The 24,478-nt window shown below is 38.9% G+C and overlaps 1 protein-coding gene across 1 annotated transcript in view; it reads right to left on the bottom strand.

Annotated features, from left to right (window-relative positions):
• Positions 1–24,478, bottom strand: part of TMC4 (transmembrane channel like 4) — a 666,263-nt gene that overhangs the window by 441,536 nt on the left and 200,249 nt on the right. The window contains exon 6 of the mRNA XM_044087548.1: positions 14,748–14,839. Coding sequence (XP_043943483.1) covers positions 14,748–14,839 — 92 coding nt within the window. The remainder of the gene's footprint in view (positions 1–14,747; positions 14,840–24,478) is intronic.

Raw genomic sequence — 24,478 nt, 5'->3', positions numbered from 1 at the left:
TGGTCTTGTGAGTGATGGACATGGGCTTGTCTCCTTGTTAACATACTGAGTGATGGACATGGTCTTGTGAGTGATGGGCATGGTCTTGACTTATTAACATACTAAGTGATGGACTTTGTCTTGACTCATTATTAACATACTGAGTGATGGGCATGGTCTTGACTCATTATTAACATACTGAGTGATGGGTGTGGCCTTGTGAGTGATGGGCATGGTCTTGACTTATTAACATACTGAGTGATGGACATGATCTTGACTCATTATTAACATACTGAGTGAGCATGGTATTGTGAGTGATGGACATGGTCTTGGCTTATTAACATACTGAGTGATGGGTGTGGCCTTGTGAGTGATGGGCATGGTCTTCACTTATTAACATACTGAATGATGGGCATGGTCTTAACTCATTATTAACGTATTGAGTGAAGCGCATGGTCTCGTGAGTGATGGGCTTGGTCTTAACTTATTAACATACTGAATGATGGACATGGTCTTGTGAGTGATGGACTTGGTCTTGGCTCATTATTAACATACTGAGTGATTGGCATGGTCTTGTGAGTGATAAGCATGGGGTCTTGACTCATTATTAACGTACTGAGTGATGGGCATGGTGTTATGAGTGATGGGCATGGTCTTGAATTATTAATATACTGAGTGATGGGCATGGTCTTAACTCATTATTAATGTACTGAGTGATCAGCATGTTCTTGTCTCATTATTAACATACCGAGTGATGGGTATGGCTTTGTGAGTGATGGGGATGGTCTTGACTTATTAACATACTGAGTGATGGACATGGTCTTAAATGCAATTTACCCAAATCTCAACGGCCTCCCATACACTGTCGTCAGCATCCTCCCAAATGCTCTAAAAAGACAACACTTATAAGGCCACATTCAACCACATCTCCAATGTTTCAATCTCTAAGCCCTTGAGGCAAACTACCGCACAACCCACTATTTTTGTCATTGGAGACTGTATTGTGAGACACTCTGATGCCCCCCCCCCCACCAGACTGAGAAAGGAGACAGATAGGGTCAGTTTCTGTCGGGGGCAAATATCCACGAGAGCACACATGTACTCATGATAATGAACCACAAGTACCAGTATGACTCTGTCATAGTCCTTGTGGGATAATGACCTGAGACATACGCCCCTGGACTATATGAAGAGAGACATGATAGAACTTTCAGATTATGTGCCCAGGCAGCTATAAGCCTTGCACTGAGCAGCATTCTGCCTTCTCCAAGAATTACACCATAATAGAAACAGAAGACGATTGACTTTAACAAATGGTTTACTGAATGCTGTCATTCTACGGGGGTCCAATATTGTCAGCTTGGGAGGACATGATCTATGGACCATGCTGCTTTCCCAGGAATGGTCTGCACCTGTCCTCACTCGGGTGTTGGTTACTGGCCAAATCATTACCTACCTGTATAGTGTCTTTTTTAGACATTTAGACAATGACAATCTGATAAACCTTTCAACATAGTAAATTCAACACCTCTTCTATTATACGGTTGAAAAGTTGAAGAAATATTTAACATTAAACATCACTCTGTAATTGCTATTATTTATTTGTTCGAGTAGGGAACACAACACTTTCTTTTATCAGGCATTTCCCATTTAAATAAAAGGGATACTTGACTGGTTCTTATCAGTTTTAATAGTACTCACATGCTCCTTTTCACCACAATTTGCATGGTTTCTGATTGATTTTGTTGTTTCAGTCGTCTCTCTGGACTGGTTCACATTACATGTTGATAGACTTCATATTCCCATTCACAGGTTATTCAGTATTGGCCCACTCTCCATCAGACCTCTCCCTGGAAAATTATTAGTATAGGTTGTCCAGAAGGCACCATTTTTGAATTTTTACTATTTGACAGCTTCAAGCCCTGCTCTCATTCCTTGTGTAGTGTGCATGTCTTCTGTTTCATTCTGTTGTATTTACTCTTTATTATTTTCTATACCAAGGTTGTCAGATTATTCATACCGATTTTAGTGATCCAACTAAAGGATTATTTGCTTCTATATTAAATATATGACTGTATATCTAGTTTAACTGAGTATCCATATCATTAAGTGGGATTTTTTGCATATACCATCATTTGATACCTTGCACCTTAAACTTAGCTGTTGTGTGGGTTATGGGTGGAGTATTAGTATAGAAACTTTCTTGTTTTCTTGGTTAATGTTCTTATAAGTTTTTATAGCTTCTGGTTAAATAATTTGTTATGTAAGCTGCATGGTTGCAACATAACTTAATGGTTCTCTTCTTGACAGTTACACTAATTTTAAATCTAATGCTGTTGTAGTTTTTATGTTATTGGCACAATGCATTACTTAGACGCTCTACGTTTCCGCTTAGGTTCATTCTATTTTTGATTTTTTGATGTGGCTACTTTAATAATTCACTGCAATGTAAGAAGTTACTATGTATGTGTTACTAGTTGATTAGAAACTTGTTTAATGATGCTGCATTATCTTTTAACACCTGTATTATTAATGGGACTGCATTGTGACAGTTTTTATGTTGATATAATAATACCTTAGTAGGATAAGTTCTGCTCTGGTTGCTGAATTGCTGCTAGCTTTTTTTATTTCTTTTTCTTCTGTTTGGTCTGTCTAGTATCTGTTCCCTTGAATGACTAGCCCTTGCTCTCCTGTGTTCCTGATTAAGCTCGCTCTATTCATACCCGGACTGTTATCCTACCTGGCTGGCAAACCTCAGTACAACTAACCCAGATATCACAGCAAACCCAGATTACATCAATCTTACATTCCAGGATGGCATTCATACTTGCTGAAAGTATGTCCTATCCTCCCAAGTCTACACAAAGACTCATATTTTTTGTCCTTTTTTTGTTCTCTTTTTAAGAGTGCATCATCCTTGGGTTGTCTGTAGAGAGACATGCATATATCACTGGGACTGCATTCCCCTCACCTTCTACTTTCAAACCTATTTTTTTTATCTCTTGTATTATATGGTTGAAAAGTTGAAGAAATATTTAGCATTAAGCATTTCTCTAAAATTGCTATTGTTTATTTGCACAAGTAATGAACATGACACGTTCTTTTATCAGGCATTTCCCATTTAAATAAAATGGGTAATTGACTCGTTCTTATAGGTTTTACTAGCACTCACATACTCCTTTTCACCACAATTTGCATGGTTTATGATTGATCCTGTTGTTGAGGTCGTCTCTCTGGACTGGTTCAAACCACTCCGTTCACCCTCGCTCCGCTCGGGCTCACTCCTGTCCCCTACCCTACCCCCTTTCCCAACCACCCCCACTTACTCTACATTTATACTCCAACCATATTGAAACAGACCTTTCTACGATACCCAATCAACCAATTACAATTTTCTTCACCCAACTCTGACCCCTCCCTATCTCATATCACTATCCTCCATACACATCACTAATGTCTCCTCCTGCCCCTCTTTTAATCTCATACACAACTTATTAGTCTTAACTAGCTTAATTACTCCCTTTCACTCCTTTCTTTCCTTTTTTTGTTCCCTAACTACCTCTTTCACATTACTTCTTATACCTAATTACAACTTCTACTAACTTTTATTCAAGCCCTCCCATATTATACTCCAGCTCTTCCTTATAACCTCCCTACTCTTCTATCTTACATTCTTAACTTTATATCACATACAGCTCAATACTCTTCAACCATCCCCAATACTTACACATGCAATAACCCATAAAGATCCTCCTCTACCCTTCTTAATCTTTCCCTCTTTGTATAACATCTACTACATACAACTTCACAAGATCAAATTGTCTACTCTCACTCCTACCTCTCCTAAACTTAAGTACAAATCCTTTACAATTTACTTCTACCTCTCTAAACCCACTCTATTCACTAAAGCTCTTCTTCTAGAGGGGGACTTCCACCCCAATCCTGGCCCACGTACCTCTCCACACCTTTCCACTATCCCTTCACCATCTTACATCAACCTCCCCATTCCCCCTCTACTAACAAACACCTTACTATCTACTCATTAAACATACAAAGTCTACTTAATCAAATTACTGATCTACATTCTTGGATAGCCCACTGCTCTCCACATATCTTAACTCTGTCTGAAACATGGCTCAAACCTCACATCTCTAACACACTGAAACCTTACCTTCCTGCTATAATATTTACCATCATGACAGACTCTCCAAAAAAAGGAGGAGGAGTGGCAATCCTGTACTGCTAGCTACTCAACTTATCCCCCTACCTATACCTCTTCCAGACTTTCACCCAGCTGAATTACTTATTCTTAATTGTCATTTAACCCTCCCCAAAAACTTTGCCATAGCAACAATTTTTATTCCACCCAGAAGTAACATAACCATCCTTGAACCTGTCCTGTCATGGATCTCACTACATATACCTTACAAGACAATTATCCTAGGAGATGTCAACATTGATTGGAAACATATATCAACCAACTCTCCAAATCTTAGTATTAACCTCCCTGGCTTCAATCAACTGATTATACATCCACCCGCTTAAACAAAATCAACAATAATAGATCCATTTTGAATTGGACCCTAATTTCTGATCTAAAACTTTACAATAACCCTGACATCCTTTCTGACTCCTTACATGACCACATCCCTATCTATGTGTAAAGACACTCTCTTCAAATTCCTAAGTCCCACCTGTACAGAGAATGCCTCAACTTGTTCTGCTTTGATGCTGAAACCTTTAATAATAGACTCTCTCTAGTTAACTGGTCCATCCTCCATCTTCCCCTCAATGACACAGTTCTGGAATTGAATCATACCTTCCTTGAAATACTTAATTCCCTTGCACCACCATTCAAAATTAGGATAAACTCTAACCATGCTCGCTGGCTCTCTAAAAACACTCACTCCCTTTTGAAAAATAGAGCTAGCATTTGGAAAGAATGGCTAAAAATGAAATCCATTACGCTACTGCAAAAATACAAAGAACTTAGAAACCACACCAAAAAGCAAACCAATAAAGATAAGAAAAATTATACTACGATGCCCAATCCACTCACTACTCTAACCCCCAAAATATTTCTGGAACACCATTAATAAAATCATTCACCCTGGACAACCTACTACCCCCCAACCCATACCCTAATAAGACACTTTGAGAAACTGTAACACTACTTAACTCTTACTTTATTGAATCTGCCCACATTGACCAAATCAAAAATCCTCCACCTACCTCTTTCATGTTTACCACTACCAACCCTTTCTCCTTTAAGCCAGTCTCCACTGCTTATATAAAATCTCTTTTGCTTAAACTAAAAACCATTATCCATCTCTTCTAATAACCTACTTCTCTGATTTCTTAAATTTGCAGAGCTTACCCTATCTCTGTAGTTGTAAACAGATCAATTCAAGAATCTATTATTTGATATCTGGAAATCCTACTGCACAAAGGAGGTAATTCCTCCGATCCTTCTGATTTTAAACCCATAGCCATTCTCTCACCTCTCTCTAAAATCCTCGAAAAATCTATACACAATCAGCTGCTCAAATACCTACTTCAGAAAAACCTTCTGATCCCAACTCAACATGGCTGTAGGGCAAATCATAGTACTTCCACTGCCCTTCTTTTACTCATACTGTTTCTGAGGCTAGAGACAAAAATCAACTAGTATCATGTCTATTCCTAGACCACTCAAAAGCTTTTGATATTGTTTCTCTAAGCTATCAAACTATCTACTACAAATGTACTAAAGATATTAACCTGATATGTGCAGTCTTAGAGATGGCTCTCAATACAAACTTCTTTACATGTGGACCATCTATTTACTGACAGCGTTGGGGGGTAGCAATAGGCACCCACTGCACTAACAGTTATTCCAATATTGTTCTATCTGAATGGGAGAAGAAGAATATTCTAAGTATCAGTAATCCATGGCATGAGCATGTTCTATTCTATGGTCGTTTTGTGGATGACCTGTTCCTGTTATGGAATGAGGAAGAGGAACAATTCACACAGTTTCTGGAATTCCTAAATGGAACTACAACTTTTTAGAAACTAATTAGCTGCTGGTCACGTAATAGTGTTAGTTTCTTGGATATCAATGTTATTCTTAAAGAAGGAGGTGGAGTTGATACCACCTTGTATAGAAAATCCACCTGGAAGAATAACTATCTTCACAAAAGTAGTATGCATCCTAGGCATATTACCAAGAATGTCATGTGCAATGAAGCCATGAGAATTTCTAAAAGGTGTACCCAAGAAGAAATCAGCCAGCAAGAAATTAGTAACTTGCAAAAGCGATTGCAACTAAGTGGCTATTCTAAGTAGGATACCAGTCTTTCCTCTAATGAAACCGAAATGAGATTATGAAGTGCCCAAGATCCAAAACCAGAAAAACTGAGACTAATGATTACTTATAGTACAGACAATAAACAAGTAAAGGATATCATAATGAAGTATTGGCCAATTTTAATGCAGGATTCAAAGTTACATGAAATTGTAGGAACGGAACCATGTTTCGGATATAAGAATAAGAAGAATATTAAAAGACTCTTATGCACTAAAGATGATTTCTCCAAGCAGGTACTGAGTGGACGCAAAGGCACATTTAAATGTGGTAATTGTTCAGCCTGTGAATATATTGACAGTAGCAACACTTTTAGACATCTGAACACAAACTATGAATATTCTTTTAGTTGCAAAGCCACTTGCAACACCAAGAATTTAGTCTACTTAGCAACTTGTACAGTCTGTACCTCATTTTATGTAGGTAAGACTAATCAGATCTTTAAAAAAAGAATGTTAAGGCATATGTGCGATATACGTAAAGGTGATATACACAATGCATTGGCTTTGCACATTATAAAGCATCCCGATCACTCTTTTAGTTTTAAGGCCATTGAGCAGCTTTATGAAGGAGTAAAACAAGGGGATATTTCTAATCGAACTGAAATTTGTGAAACTAAATGGATTATAAATCTAAGGGCAGATCGTCCGCCTGGTCTAAATGGTGTAGTTCCGCTGAAACCTATATTGAAAGCCAGAAGGCTGACCATTTGTTAAGTCAGAAGGAGTGCTAAATTCCAATCATGTGATTGGTGGTTCTATTCATGAATGGAAAGAAGGTCGCTGTCTTTTATCTTTGTGCTAACTGGACTAACTATTTTTTAAAAAGGAAATGGAGTCCCGTTTTTTTATTACGATCTGAGGAAGGTTTTAAACCGAAAGCGCTTATTGAGTTACAGAGTTGGGACTTTGCGTTCTATGTTTATTTTATTTGGATTTTGTCTGCCTCAATGGTCTTAGCATCATATTAAAAGTTGATTTTATGTCTACATTTCATTTGAGCTGTGGAGGTGTATCTTGATTGATTTTTTTTCTTTTATTGCTATTTTTACTTGCTGCAACCTTAATAGTGGGAGCTACATTTTTTAGGTAAACTATCTAATCCCAACCTCTCCACATCCACTATTCTCTGGTTCTATAGCTATCTTACTAATAGGCTACAGTTAGGTAGGGGGCAAACCACCTACTCCCCTTTTTTACCTATCCAGACAGGAGTCCCTTAAGGCTGTTCTAGGACCTCTTCTTTTCAATATCTTTACTAACAACCTCCATTCATCCTGCAGTACCTCTTCCCTTATGCAATATGCTGATGATTCTAATTTTATCTCTCTGTCTCTAATAACATCACTCACCCTCATACTATTGCTCAATCGAACAGTGGCTAACTGATAATCAACTCATCCTTAACCCGAAAAAAACAAACTTCTTTTCCTTCCTAAATCTCACTCCCATCATAAAACCACCTTTATCATCTCATCTCTTGACAACACTGTTATTAAATATCATTATTGATGACCAATTAAAATTTGATCTCCATATTCAGCAAAGTATAAAAAAGACAGATCAAAAATTAGATCTACTCTATAGAAATAAAAAAGTCATGTCCACTGACTCCAAACCTGCTCTGGTACAGGTATTCCTTCTTCATTGCCTTCTGTATGCCTCTCCTATACTTACACATCTACAATCTACCTTAATAACTAAACTTGAACAAACGTATAGGTTCATAGGTTGGTACTAGGCTATTGGCCCTAGGGCCTATACAAGCCTAGTCATAACAATTCCCTGGCTATTTCTTCCCACAATATTTACTTCCCTGGACTCCTGTCTAGCAGGGCGACTGACATGATCCTGGGATGAATTTCCTTTCTCCCATCCAATCGTCAAGGTTCCTTTTGAAGAAGGCCAAAGAGGTGCTCTGCTTGACATGTATGGGCAGTCTATTCGAGAGTCTAGGGAGTCTCTGGGTCAGGAACCTATCCCTCCAGCATGTTTTGTTTATTGTGATGACAAGGTTTAGATCCCTGGAGCATGTGGCTCTGAAGGATTGGGATTTCTTTAAGTGTAGCATGTCCAACAGCTCTGGGTTTGACATGGCCTTGTATGTTAAGCAGAGATTGCCTCTGAGTAGACCATATGCGACAAAGTATAGCTGGAGTTTTTTAAGGCGATCAGCGTAGGGCATCTGCTTTAGGCCTGTGATTCTTTTAGTGAGGTATTTCTGTGGCCTTTTCAGTTGTTGCAGATGTCTTGAGAGGTACATAACAAATGGGGCACTGTATTCTATAATGGGTCTAATGAGGGATAAGTACAGTGGGACAATGACCTCCTTTTTTCTGGATGAAAAGCCCTTAGTGATGAGGTGTGCCACAAAGAAGGATTTCCTGACTGTTGTGGTGATGTGGTCATCGAAGGTGAGACCACTGTCCACCTGTGTATCTAAGTCTCTTATCACACTTTCGGTGTTTAGTGTACTGCCACCTATGTGGTAATTTATGGGTACATGTTTTTTCCCAAAGGGAATAACTATACATTTCTTGGCATTGAGCTTGAGCCCATGGCTCTGGCACCAAGCATCTGTTTCTGTAAGGCCCTTTTGTAGAGTATCCACATCATTTGGGGATTCAGTAATGGCTCCCAGTTTGCAGGCATCTGCTAACTTTGTTAGCCAGAGTCCTTTAGTGTTGGCCTGTACTTCAGAGAAGTAGATGCCAAACAAGAGTGGTCCCAGGACTGAACCCTGAGGTACTCCACTTGTCACTTGTCTGGAGCTGGATTTGGAGTCAGCTACTTTTACAGTGTGGGTTCTGTCAGTAAGCCAGTTGGCAACCCATCAAGTGACGTAGGGATTAATGCCCAGCTTAGTAAGTCTATCTATGATTCCAGAGTGGAGGATGGTATCAAAGGCCTTGGCGAGGTCCAGATAGGCTGTGTGGACTGCCTTACCCTCATCCACAGCTCTGGAGACTGATTCGAAGAAGTCAATCAGGTTCAGGAGACAAGATCGGTTCTTCATGAACCCAAACTGCATGGGGTCCAGTGTTCGAAGGTTGCCAATGTCTTTGTTTATAAGTTCAATGATAATACGTTCCATGGCCTTGCAGATCAGGCTCATCAGACTGATGGGGCAGTAGTTCCCAGGATACAAGGTGGATCCCCCCTTATGGAGTGGGTTTACTGTAGCTGTGCGCCACCCAGTGGGCACAAAGCCTGAGGTGAGGCTATGATTAAACATGACACTTAGGTGAGGTGCCAGTTCATTTTGTAGTTCATGTAATACACAAGCCAGGATGTCATCTGGTCCTATGGATGCTGTATTCTTGGCTTTGGAGAGTGCGTTTTTTACCTGTGTGGCCGTTATTACCGGAATTTGGCAATCTTCCGGTATTGAGATGAGCCATTTAGGGGGTGAAAGAGGGGTGAAGTTTGCACTGAATTGATCTGCCAGGATATTTCCAATATCCTGTATAAACCATTAAACTCCCACAGAGATCTCACCACTGCCTTGCTCTAAAACAATTCCAGTGGCTTGAATTCTCCCAGCTTCTGCTTTTATCCCAGCTACAAATCACTCCCTCCTTAATAAATAAACCCTCATCATGTCCTTCCCTCTCCTCTCTAATATCCCTCTATACACCTACTCATACTCTCTGCAGCTCAGATCAACTACTTCTTGACATTTACAAACCCAATAAAAATATAGGCAAACTAATTTACAAAAGACCAGTGTTCCAAGTCTGGAACAAACATCCCCCTAATATTCGAAATATCAAATACACAAACAGCTTAAAAAATAACTCAAAATGTACCTTGCTAACTCATGCCATGACCCTATCTACCCCCTCCCAACAATCCATCCATCCCTCTTTACCATTAAACTCATTTTCTCCCAGGTAAATTGACTGAATAAATTCTATTAGCCCAAAGAGAAGCTTTCAACTGCTTCATTGTATTCTTATTTATTTACATAAAAAAAGGGGCAAGTAAAGTAAGCATAAGTTTATTGGTTACCTTGTCTGATACATTATTATTTAGCATCTTTGGTTCTGCACTTATACTCTCTGAGATTGTTTAGTGCTTTCCCATGGGTTCAGTTTTAGGTCTGTCCGTAATTTTACATACCTATCTGTTAGTTATGTTTAATGTCGGCATGATTTTGACTATGTTTTGACCCTATAATAACTCATCATCATGTTCCAATTATTAATTAGCATATTCTATGTCATAGTGGCTTTAGGTAAGTTTACTTCTAAGTCCTCCTTATTGTGTCCATAACATCTATGATTTTTCATTTCCCAGTTCATGTCATTACATACTGCTGGTTTATATAAGTCTTCTGGTATTTTGTATAACTGGACAATATTATGTGTGCAGTTAACTTGCAGTTGGTTTCGTCTTGTATACATATCCATTTTATATATTCCTTTATATATATTTTCCTTGTAATCATTGTGTCTCTCTTTGTTGCCTTTTTTATGGTGGATTTGTATTATATATTCACACCATATTTCAGTCGCTATATTTATATGCTATGGTGAGATCCCGTGGAGTGTCTACATCTTATTATCCTCTGATGCTTTATTATATATTTTCATGTATCAATACTCAGTATTTGATTTTTCAGTTGGTTCTGGTTGTTGGTTTTCCTGGTTTTGATCAGATGGTTATGATGAAGGTGTGTCCTTCTTTGTTTGACAGTTGCTGTTGGTTATAGGATGTTTTTACTGTCGGACCAGTTTTCGTTGTTTTGACTGGTTTTATTTCTATTTTCATTGGGTTCTATAGATGTTTTTGCTGATTTTATTAACCGCATGTTCTGCACTATTCATTAATGACACTACACCTGTTTCTTTCTTGAATATATTTTACATGGGATATTTCTGCTAGGAGTTTTGATAATACCATTTGCCCTTACTGATACAACAATATGATCATCTGGTGTTTTTGATGCATTAGCTCTGATGTTTAGCTCTGATTATTTGCTCTATGAGGGGCTCACGATGAACTCTGTTGATATTATCTATTTTATTTTTATTAAAGTATTTTATTAATGCTCATATTTTGTGAACTTTTTGAAATATGGACCATATTATGTATTTGATCACTGACATTTGCTGCTTTGTTTTATAAGCAACTCCGAGTTTTCAGCAGGCTTGCACTCGTCAGCTTAGCCAGAAGTTGCTGTTTTTGGTGTGACAGCATAATTGTTTTATGTTAACTGTTTTTATTCATGCTCTTTCATATGTTTTTATTCTCTTTTTGTCTATGTTTAACATCTTTGAATTTGTTAATGATACCTATAATTATTCAATTAGTGTTCTGATTAGCCAGTTTTGAGCACCAAGAGCTTTTGTATAAAAGGCTGCTCAATTTCATGTTTTATTACACCTGAAGAAGCATAGTGTTAGTTCTTCATTAAAGAAGTTTTCTACATTGTGGATTCCTCTGTGTGGTGTATCCAGTGGATTTGGTGTGTTCCTATTTATTTACATAGCAAAACATCTTTGCTAGTCTGCCTGTCTACATTGTTTTCTATAATACAATGTAATGTCATCTTGAATGTTTACTTTTTTAGCTGTATTCTCTAGGTATTTTATCTTCCGTTACTTACTCACATCTCTCTGTTTTTTATTACCATGACATTTTATCTTATATAAACTTTCTATGTAACTTTTACTCTTGTATTTGTACAGTCTAGATGTATGTACTTTTATTTGTACAATCTTGAATTTTTATAAGCTTTAATTCTTGTAATATCCTGAATTTTATGTAATTTTTTTTTTGCATACTCTGTAGCTTTTCTCCTCTGGTCTCCACTGAAAATGGGCCTTTGGCTCAGTTGGACTAACCTGATTAACAAATGACAAACAAACAAGCAAACAAATAAACAAACAAATAAATATATAAATAAAGATAAACTAAAGATGGTACTACTCAATGTAGGAGCCTCAACAAGATGCTCCTAACCCTGGAGAGTGTTGACATTTGTGCTGTTACTGAGACATGGTTTAAATCCATGGAAGACACCCTGGCAGTACAAGGCTATAATGCCTTCCACAAATTTAGACCAGCTATGCACAAGAAGGGACAGGAGGTGGAGTTGTATCAATCTACATAAAAAGTGGATTGGCCTCAAGATTGGTCGAACAATATGAAATGCTTGAGCTACTCCATGTCCAACTAACCTTAGGTAAAATGACCCAGGATAACCACACACATACTTCAATGTAGTGGAGTCTCTCTCACTTCAGCTGAGCACCATATTCGCGGGTGATTTCAACCTTCTCACCTTAAACTGGAATACATACACAACCACTAACAAGCAGACCCAAAGATTCTGGATTTTGTCAATCTGAACACCCTGGAACAGCTAGTCTGAAGACCTACTAAGGGTCCAAATATCCTAGAACTGGTACTCACAAATATGAGGAAACATTGCACCTCCCACTTTGTGTAACATCCTCACTGGTCAGATAAGATCACAAAGCAGCCACCCTTAAAATCAGTATAAAGACTGAAATCCCAGCAAGCTCCAGAACTTTTAAGAATTTTCCATGGCTAACTACCCCCTATTAAGCAATGGCCTAGCTAAATTCCAAGCCCCCCCAAACTCATTGAACATGGTAGCCTATGTGGAACTGTTTACTGAAACCCTGTATAAGCATGTAAATAACTATAGAAACAGCAGTACACAACTGAAATAAACTTAGGACAAACTCCAAAAACAAGACTCCCACAACAGACCCCCAATATAAATAGGTTGTACAACAAATGAAAGAAAATCCTGTCCAAAAATGGGAAGGGGCATGTCCAAAAGACAAAATACTCAAGCAGCACATGGGACTAATCAAGTCCACCAAAACCAACTTCGAGGCAAAAATAGCCTCCCAGGCTAAGGATGGCCATAAAGTACTTTCAGTTATGTACACAACCTTAAAGGAACACTCAGCAGTGTGCTGAACTAATAGTTTGTGGAACTTCCTATACCAAACCAGGGATATAGCAAATTTGCTGGCCTATAAATTTAGTTCCAATTTCATCCCCATCACCCCCAGTTTAGCCTCAGGAAATACCCTCTAAAATTTCTCCCCCAACTATCACTAAAGAAGAGGTTCTTACTGCCCTCTCCAGAGTAAAAATCACTGCATCAGTGGGTCTTTATAATATCCCAGTATGCCTCCTAAATAGCTTGAAACATGATGTATCAGACCTACTAGACTCTGTATTCAACCACAGCCCCCAGACAGGCTTTGACTCTAGGGAATGGAGGACTGCAATCATCATCCCACAAAGGTGAACTATAAACAGACTGAGGGAACTGCAGACCCATAAGTTTGACTAGTCTTATATACAAAGCCAGAGAAAGAATTATCATGGACCTGATAAACAGACATAGAAACCTTCAAACACTGGACCCATTCCAGTTCAGTTTTGTCAAGGGCAGGTAATGCCTACTAAACTTGATGGACTTCTTTGGAAAAAGTCACTAGAGCCATGGGTAAGAGTAAAATGGTACATACTGTCTACCTTGACTTGACCAAAGCACACAATATCTCACTCAGGTATTACAAACAAACTCACAGATTTAGACATAAATCCGTATGTCACCCGATGCATAGCTCAACAGCAAACAAATAGTTCACATGAAGTTAGGGTAGAGGAATCCACTTCCATGCCTATCGCTAGTGGTGTCCCAAAAGGCTTAGTACTGGGACCTCTCCTGTTTTGAATATACTTCTCTGAAGTCAAGGCAAATGTAGAGTGTCTTTGGCTAACCAAATCTGCTGATGACTGCAAGCTGCGTGCATTCACTGAATCTCCCAAAGATGTAGATATCCTCCAGGCGAGTCTGACAAAGACAAATAAATGGTGCCAGCTTCATGGCCCAAAACTCCAATATCAGTTAAGCACTGCATGAGGATCAAAGCAAGAATGTAAATTACTTGCTTCTTAAGTACTACACTAAGTATTACTCTCTTTTGTCAGGGGGAATCTGGTATACATCAGCTGTCTATGCTACAATTAAAGCTACCAGTACTGACCGTAGTTTGATTCCCTCTGAATTCACATGGCTGTTATTTAACAAGACCAAAATTCCTTTTGCCCATAAAAGCATGTGCTCCTGTGCAGAGAGGGCAGCATGATGTCTTGTTTATTATGGTGTCTGTCTCAACAGCCTGCAAGGAATCTACATATTTCTTCTATATCAGCTCAGGTTTTCCTCTCAAAATCATGCTGGTTGACTTATTCTTCTAAATGTTCTTTCTGTAGCTATAGTATATTCACCTTTGCCCTTATCTGTAATCAAGGTCACTGCTGAGAAAGGTCTAAGAAAAAATGTATAACAGTTAATTTCCTAGTTAACAAATAAATAAGTTTAAATTTAAATTTAAATTAAACTGAGAAATTAATCTTTGACTCACCATCCCAGAAAGAAGGTCCATAAGATAGTTAAAGAAGCTTACAAGCCCCTGTGGAGTTGGGTTATACTCCGAGCAGCTTTCATTTCCTACAACTTAAACCAGAAAAAGTGAGATGGCATGGCATTTCATGGGAGTTAAGAAATGACAAATTTAGCCTAAACAGTCAACAACAAATAGTTTTAAATGATTCCTTATGTCTACTCAACTGTTGCCTTTCCACGTTTATTGGTTGCAGAAAAACACAGACTATGATGACAAACAAAGCTTGCTTGGGATATCAATACTGTTAATTTTCTCAGTCTATTGCGTAAGTTCTGTCTCAGAAAAATAACAAGTTACATCTTCCTGTTGTCATTAGAATACCATGTTTCCACCCTGTCCTAGATGTCCATACACTAAAAATATTCCATTACCACCTTTTGAAGGCAATGCGGTGCCTCCTGCACCATGTCTGTTAAGAATGCATCGTCACATTGCCCGTGAGCTGCCAACACACACACACACACACACACACACACACACACACACACACACACACACACACACACACACACACACACACACGCACACACACACACACACACACACACACACACACACACACACACACACACACACACACACACACACACACACACACACACATATCCAAATGTCTGAGTCTTTTTCATGCATGTATTTTGAAGCTGCTGTCCATGGGTAACTGTAGATTGTTGAGGTACTTGACTATTCCCTCTTTCTCTTCTTTCACACAATATATCCATATTAAAATCCCTATGGCTTTGTTGCAGAACACATTACAGTTTTTGCTGGCTCCACTTACCTGTTTGTTTTTGTCTGCATAGTTGTGAATGGGTTGTCTCTAGAACTGCAGCAAGTAGCCAGACTGACACATTCTCTCTTATATTTTACTTATTTATTTGTCATTTAATAACAAGGAAAGTCCGACTGAGCCAATGGCCCAATTTCAGCAGAGGCCCAGGGAGAAAAGCTCCACAACAGATTCAAAAACATAGCTGAGTAATTGTATACAAGGGGGAGAAACCTGATAACTAATTATATACAATGGGAGAAAAATCCCCACAACAGATAAAAACACAAACAGATTTACATACAGTTACAGAAATATTAAGAATATAATATATATTGCAAGTAGCAATACACACTACAGAAGTGGACAGCCTATGCCAAGCAAACTAATGCATAGTTCTTCAAAATACTGACTATATTTCTAATAATGTATGGAGGTGAAAAATGATGCAAAAACATACAGAGGAATAGAATGGGACGTGGAGTAATAAGCAGGAAGGAAAACTAAGGCTATGGAGAGAGAGGTGATTATTGTTAGAAAGGTGAGGATGTTATGGAAAACATGACAGAGTAAAATAAGTAGTATTAAGTGATTCTTGAAGAGGCAAAAGAGCAAACATTGGAAGCATGATACCATTAAAGTCAGTGCTTGTTTTGATGTTGGGCCATTGTGAATATGGAGGTGTTAGTGATACAGAGTGAGAAAGGTATAGTGAGTAGGTGGTCATGCATCTGTTTTGAGGGCTGTGCATGTACAAGGTGTCAGACATATATTTTTAGGTTGGTCTTGAAACTGGAAAGGTTGCTAATATGTTTAAGGGCTGAGGGGATAGAGTTCCAGGAATGGGCTACATAGCTGTAATAGAGAGACGTTCCTGCTGACAGGTGTGGTTTGTAGGTAGTGAGGAGCATTTTGTTTCCAGATTGAAGTGGCCTAGCAGGGCAGTAAGTCTAGCAGGGTTTTGCTTTGTTCTGGTTTGTATATTAATTTGTGGTTCAGGAGTAGATGTGTGTGAGTGAGTTGCTTGGGTAATTCAAGCCAGTCAAGCTGTTTTAGGGCTAAGCAGTGATTTGTTCTGTTTGATGAGTTAGTGGCCAAGTTTGCTATTTTACTGTAACACTGGTTTAGCTTATTTTGGATGGAAGCTTGAAGGTTAACAGCACTGGGGAGCCATGTAGTAAAGTGGGGAGTTGGAATGTAGAGACCAGGAGTTTTGTGGGTAAATCAGTTAAGTAGTTATTTGCTCTATAGAGTGCCTCTAATTTTTTTGATAGCCTGTTGCACACATAAGTCAACTTTCAGGCTATCATCAATTGTCTTGCCTAGTATGTTGGTATGGGGGATGACTTCTATAGGGGTGTTATCAGACATTGTTACTGAGAAATTTTGTTTGCGGTGTGTAAGAGCTTCTGGGAGGAATGGCAATAGTTTTGTTTTTTTGGATTGAGTAGAAGCTGGGGGTTATTGAGCCAGCTTTTAACTGATGCAAATGACTCTTGGGTGAGGTTTTGTAGAGTAATTATGTGACTAGCAGAACAGATTAATGTGGAGTCACCAGCATATTGTATGAGGATGCCTGACATTTGGTAGAGTGTAGGTTGGTGGTAAATATTTTGAAAAGCAGTGGCCCCACTACAGAACCTTGAGGAATACACACACATACATATCTAAACATTTGTGTCTTTTTCATGCCTGTATTTTGAAGATGCAGTCCATGGATCACCACAGATATTGTTGAGGAACTTGACTATTCCCGCTTTCTCTTCTTTCACACACTATACTCATATTAAATTTCCTCAGTATCTATTAATATTGCTTTGCTGCAGAACAAAGTACAATTTTTGCTGCCTCCACTTACCCATCTGCTTTTGTGCAGTAAGTTTGCATGTAGGATGAGTAAGAATTAATGCATTTAACAGACTGGAGTCTATTGGAAAGGTAGCTGGAGAGACACTTGGTAGAAGTGTTTGATAAGGCAAGTAAAGACAGTTGTTTTAGAAGAAAGCCATGAGAAACAGTATAAAAGGCCTTAGACAGATCCAGAAACATGGTATAAACCAGTTGGCCTTTGTGTCTGCAGGATTACTAGTGTTGGTGAAGTTGAAGAGAGCTGTGGTAATGCTATGCCCTGGTCTGAAGCCATGTTGTGTGGAGTTAATGTGGTTGTTAATTTGTAAATGAGTCATTAATTGATTATGAATACATTTATAAGGATTTTTGAATGAAGGGAGAGAACAGCAATTTATCTAAAGTTGGATATATCATTGGAGTTACCTCCCTTGGATGTGGGATGATGTGAGATTTTTTCCATAAGGCTGGGATATGCGATTCTTGAACAGATCTATTTACGAGAATGGATACTGGAAAGGAAAATTTAAGAAATCACTAGGAATTCCATCTGGAGTAAGTGTACTCAGTTTGTTTGAAGTATTTCTTCATTGTTATGATACATACTAGTAAAAGGAGAAAGAGTGAGTATTAATAGATCTGGGAGGTGAGACTGAGTGGGATGGTCAGATTATTAGAGGAAGTTGACATGTTTTGAGCTTCATTGTGAACTAGTTTAGTGATGCTAGAAATAACGTGATCATTAAAAGTGTTGGTTGTTTCTTCCAGGGAGCAGTGGGGTTTGGGGTGTGGGTGTCCATTTCATCCAGGATGTAGCATTTTAGATAATGGTGTCCCTGAACTATCTAGAATTTTTGTACCACCTATTCAACAAATTGGAGTAATAAAGTTTCTTCTTAAGTTTGATCTGCCATTTGGCTTTATTTCGTAAGTATTTATACTGTTGAAGTTTGTTTTCTGTTTTATTATTGAACCATGCCTTCAGGCTTTATTTGTATTCCTTATTAGTTTCCTGTTAGTAGGAGTGGGCCAAGGAGCAGGGTTGTTTTGCACTCTTTTAAGTCTATGGGGGCCATGCTGTTTAGCATTTCCATAAATATCTTATTAAATAGGCAACAGCATCATCTTTTTGCAAGACATTTAAGATGTTCTAGTTGTGAGATTGTAGTGAGGTGTTAAACAGTTGTAATTCAAAGTTGCTCATGTTGTGAGAGGATTTAAATGTGTTTTCTCTGGAAGAAGTATAGCATTTTCTTGTGGCGTTATATGGGCAGGTGGTCACTAAGTTTGCTAGCTAATGTACCATAGGATCTTATATTGATTGTTAGGGTGACTTGTTAATAACCAGTCCAGAGTGGTAGTTTCACCATTTTCAGGTTGATTCTGGCAGGATCAGATAAGCTGGGAAAAATTGTACAGATTTATACTAGAAGATGTTATCTCAGCGGTGCGGTGAGACTTAACTAGTTGATGTTAACATCACCTAGTATAATGTTTTCTGTGTGTACATCATCAGATAGGATGTCTACCAATGTGCTGATATTGTCTCCAGGTAGAGTTTAAAGGGCCACCATGCATACAGTTTTGTGTATGTTTAGTTTTAGGTTACTTAGAAGTAGTTTGGCATCAAGGAAGAAGGATATGGGAGATTTGAAAGGTGACAGGTTTATGCTAATGTGGTACATTATTGCAACTAGTCCTGCTTTTTTGTTTAATCTATCAGCTCTAATAATGTTAAAGTCAGGGAGGAGTATTTCTGTGTTACTAATATTTAATTTTAGCCAAGCTTTTCCTGTTGCTAATATGTAAGGGGAGTGATATTTTATCCAGACATGCAGTTCTGGAATTTTGTTTGCAATGCTTCTGATTTTCATATGGAATAGAGTTTTTGTTATTTCTTATTTTGTTGGGAGAGGTGTTTAGGTTTTGGGCAGGGTTGATTTATTATTTGTGGTGTATCTTAGTACCTGAGGGGGTCTAGAGCTGGGGTGAATGTCACCTGCTAAAAGCAAATTCAGTAGTACTCTTATATGAATGTGTTGTACCGGTTTTTGTGGTGATAGTACCTTTGAACCTTTTTTTGAGGAATGGAGTATTTTAGGTTTAATAAGATTAGTGTAGTAATTTTTCTAAGTGGGGGCTGATATTGAACAATATGAATGAAGTGGTCACATTGTAATCACGTACCTTGTGGTAGTAGGTGAAGTATTCAGGGAGTTGAATTTGTTACACTAGAACAGGTTAATAATATGAGTATGACAGAGGTTAGAGTGAGACATTGTCTTATGGTGGGAAGTGGTGAGTTTAGGATATTTAGGGTATGTATTGTTTTAAAGGAGAGCATATTTAGATAGTGAAGAGTAGAGAACAGGTATTGTCAGTTACAGAAATAAGGAGGTGGGGGTGGATGGGAAATAAGGGTAGGGTAGGGTAGGGGAGCGGAGTGAGCTCATGCACAGTGAGGGCAAATGGAGTGGGATGCACCTGGCAAAATTGTAGTCTGGCCAAAAAACAATCTCAGAAGATTTGCTGACTGAAGAAAGTCATTTTTATTTGCTTTAACATTTATTATTGGTGTTTGTATTAAAAATGGATAGGTTATATACATACTCTCTTTAGCTGTGACCAGAATGGTGGCAGCATACTACTTTTGTAATTCTTGTATCAAAGGACTGTCATGTCCCCTCACTGCCACAGTTTCACAGTTTGCACTTATCTTTGGTGAAGATAGGCAGCCATATTTTGATCATTACTTAAATATTTTCAAACTCCTTCTCATCTTTTTTGTATTGACTTGTATACCAGTCCCTTTGCAGATATGTAAGTTACCCACAGACAGGAGTATGTTTTCTTCATGACTCTCCATAATGTCATCTTTGTAAAATATAATTGTCACCAAATGTAATTTTATCATCAAAATGTGTTTTGTCTTCTCATAACTCCAAATCCAAGTATCACACACAAAGAAAACAGGATTTACATATTAACAGGTCATGTTCCTGCCAGTACTGTCAAATGTTCAGTGTTACCACATCTGGTACTTGCAGTTTTTGTGCACACCATTCTGACTTTCTACATAATCTTCTATTGTTTCATGCTGATGTTCATCACAACATGTGGTAATCGTAAAGGTAATTTTTAATTGCGGCAAGCTAATAAACAGAGGAAAGGTAGTTGTATCCAATTCACTTACAGCCTTAAGAAAACAAACAAATTAGATCACCATATCCTAGCTGTCAGCCTTTTTAAGACCAAATTGTCAGTCAGCCCTTTCCAGCTGGAGTTATCAGATGCACATTACTCCAATATGACCCATCGGAGTCCATTCCACTGGACAGGTGACTGTGTCAACTGCATTTTTGGGGGCAGAGAGGTCCACATACATTTAAGATGCAACAGCATGGTCTACAGTCACACTTTTGCTAAGCACTACAGACTAGATCAGAGGTGGTTTGGTGTTAACGGTTGTCAGATGGATACTTACAAGAGACCCATCTTCTATATCCATTGCTTGTCGTTCCACTGAATCAGAGACACTGTAAAGACAAAAACATAATGAGGCATTGTGAAGGTGCACATACACCACCATGGTAGGAGAGTTTCTTTCCAGGACAGGCAGTTTCCTTGTGTACCACTTAGAGCTGTGTAATTAGCAGAGATCAACTTATTATGTTATTCTGCCCTTTGGAACAACATTAGGGATCCATACGCTATTTCTGTCATTTGTGAAATGGACTGCTGTAAGTGCCTAGTCAAGTACCCTTATGATGTTTGACTTGTGGATGTATAGAAGCTCCATCAGGGCTGGATTTGTGAGTGTCTTGAGAGCATAGGTCACCCCGTAATAGTCGGTAAGAGACAGTGTAAAGGGATAGGGCTTTTAGTCTATCTGCATAGTTCATGTTGTTTGCACCCTATATTTTTTTTGTGAGGAACCTCTGAGGTCACTCCAGCTGCTGTAAGTGCCTATGTGAAGTACATGCCAAATGGTCCACTGTACTCGATTATTGGTCTAATGAGGGCTGAGTACAGTGGGACAATAATTTCCTTGGATCTGGGTGCCATATCTTTACTTATAAGTTGTGTCAGATAAAAGGATTTTCTCATCACTGTGGACACATGGTGGTGAAAGTTCAGGCTACTATCTGTGTACTTAGATCTCTCACCTCTGAGTCCACTCTAAGGGGTGTTCTATTGATGTTGTAATTTGCAGGAGTATTTGGCTTTCCAAAGGGTATGATGATGATGATGCATTTTTTTGCATTTCATTTTAGGCCATGGTTCTGGCACCAGTCATTTGTCTGATCTAGACTCTCCTGAAGGATATCTACATTGTTGGGGGATTCAATGATTGCCCCTAGCTTGCAGTTGCCAGCAAGCTTTGTCATCCAGAGGCCTTCCACATTTGCCTTAACTTCAGAGAAATATATTCTGAACATGAGTGGTCCCAGTACTGAGCCCTGTGTCACACCAGTAGTAACTGGCCTCTTGCTGGATCTGGATTCACCCACTTTAACCACGTGTCCTGTCCGTGAACCAGCTGGATATCCATCTGGTGACATAGGGATTTATGCCCAGTTTTGTGAGTTTATAATACCTGAGTGGGGAACGGTGTCAAATGCCTTGGCCAGGTCAAGGTAGGTGGTACATACTGTTTTACCCTCATTCATGGCCTTAGTGACTTTCTCAAAGAAATCCACCAGATTCAGTACGCATGACCTGCCCTTGACAAAGGCAAATTGGTCAGGTCCAGTGTTTGGTGGTCTCCTACTATGTCATTATTTATTAAGTCCATAGTCAAACTTATGTGGCTGTAATTTCCTAGGGCAGCAGAAGGTTCCCCTTTATGGAGAGAGATGACTGTAGCTGTCCTTCACTCTATCAGGACAAAGCCAGCCTGGAGGCTGTGGTTAAACATAGATCCTAATGGGCTTGGTAAGTCTTATTTAAGCTGTTTAAGAGGCAACCTGGTATATTGTCAGGCCCCACTAAATCTGTGTTTTTAGCTTTAGAAAGCACATTGGCAACCTGTTCTTTGGCGATAATTGGCAGTGGAGGGTATTTTTTGGGAGAACTGGGGGTGGTGATGAGATGAAATTTGAGCTGAATTTGTCAGTCAGCAGATTTGCTATGTCTTCCAGCTGAGTATAGGTGATTCCATGTACAAGTAATTCTACACATTCTAGGGTGTTACCCTTAAGATTGAGGGTATAACTAAAAAAACTCCTAATGGTTATCCTTAGCTTTGGAGGCTACTTTTACATCAAAGTCTGCTTTCAGAGACTTAACTAGTACCCTGATTCACTTGTTTATACTAATGAGGTACTTATTTCTCTGTTGTGCACATTCCCTCTTACTTCTCAGCAAAATTTTCTTTCTTTTGCTGTACTCTCTATTAATACTAGGGGTCCACCAGGGTTTCTTGTTTTTGCAGTTTGGCCTCGGTTTATTTTGGTCTTGTACTGCTGTTTTTATGCATTTGTTTATATGGTCTTACAGGGCTTTTGTTTATGCCTCTGCATAGGTTTCTGTGTTTTCTGGATTTGGGGGAGCTTGGAAATAGCTATGTCATCCCTTAATAGGGGGTAATTTACCTAAGAGAATTTATTAACGTTTCTGGGGTTAAGTGGGGGGACTAGTTTTACCTTTACTTCAAGGGAGTTTGTGATATGATCCTAGCAGTGAGGACATAACACTGGGGGGGGGGGGGGGTTGCAGCACTCTCCCATATTTGTAACTACCAGAGCTAGGATATTTGTTCCCCTAGTGGGAGTGCAGACTAGCTGCTCCAAGGCATTTGAATTTACAATTTCAAGAAATCTTTGGGCCTGTATGTTAGTGGTCTTGTATGCCTCCCAATTAGTGGAGGGGTAGTTAAAATCACTCATGACTATGGTATTGGGCTGAATGATGAGTGATTCTAGTAACTGCAGGTATGATGTATGAGTTTCCTGGTTCATAGTGGGGGACTGTAGCTACCAAGAATATGGTAATGGATTTTTCCCATGGTTAGTTGGACATGGAGTCATGTTGTTGGACCAGCCTTGAGGTGTGGTTATCCTTTATGTAGATAGATACACATCCACCTTTACCTCTTTCATGTTCAATGGTTGGTCGGAATGTATAAAAGGCATTATAGCCATGCACTGCCACAGTGTTTTCAGTGGTTTTGAACAATCCTGCAGAAACTGCACAGACATCAGCATTCTTCAGGATGAGGAGAACTTCCAGGGAGAGCAGCTTTTTATTGAGACTCCTAGCATTGAGCAGTAACACCTTTAGTTTATCCTGAGTAGCTTTTGTTATGTTGGAAGGTTTGTCTGTCTAGCAATGTCTAAAAAGGCACTGTAGGGTTGGATAATATTTTGGCCAATATCCGAAAGCCTAGAGGTGGCTGGTGAAGACCATCCCTGGCAAAGCAGCATGGGCTATCAACCATGTCTTCCCAAGCTGACAAGTATTGGAACCCTTTAGAATGATACCAATAGCTAAGCCCATTGTTAAAGGTGATCATTTTCTGCTGGTATTATGGCATCATCATTGGAGATGGTAGAATGCTGCTCAGTGCTAGGCTCATACCTGTCTGTGACACATATTCTGAAAGCTCAATCATGTCTCTCTTCATATAGTTCAAGGAGGTACATCTCAGGTCATTCACGTCCACATGGACTATGATTGAGTCATACTGGTACTTAGGGGTAAGTGACCTGAGTGCTTGTGTGTTCAGCAAAAAAAAAAAAAACAATGCAACCTCCAGACATGGCTTCCAGTAACCTACAGGAAGATATAAGACAACTGCACACAAACCTGGTTAAAATAAATTAAACACTGATGGAGTATATCAACACAAATAACAAAAGGCTGGAAAAATGGAAGAAGCTTTAAATAGATATCCAGATGAGGTGATAAAGGTGAAAAACTCAGAGTTTGAAATGAAGAAAAGGTTGCTTGAATATGAGACTGCTCAGGAAGACATGTTTAAAAAAAACAGAATTAAAGGACAGAGCACATAGGGAAAATCTGAGTTTTTCCAGCTATACCAAAGAAGCTGGAAGGAGCAGACTGCATTCAT

This window comes from Protopterus annectens, chromosome 1.part1, assembly GCF_019279795.1.
Source record: "Protopterus annectens isolate FY-2018-M chromosome 1.part1, PAN1.0, whole genome shotgun sequence".
Taxonomy (NCBI): domain Eukaryota; kingdom Metazoa; phylum Chordata; order Ceratodontiformes; family Protopteridae; genus Protopterus; species Protopterus annectens.
Note: the sequence above shows the minus strand (reverse complement) of the source record. Positions and strands in the feature narration are given on the sequence as shown.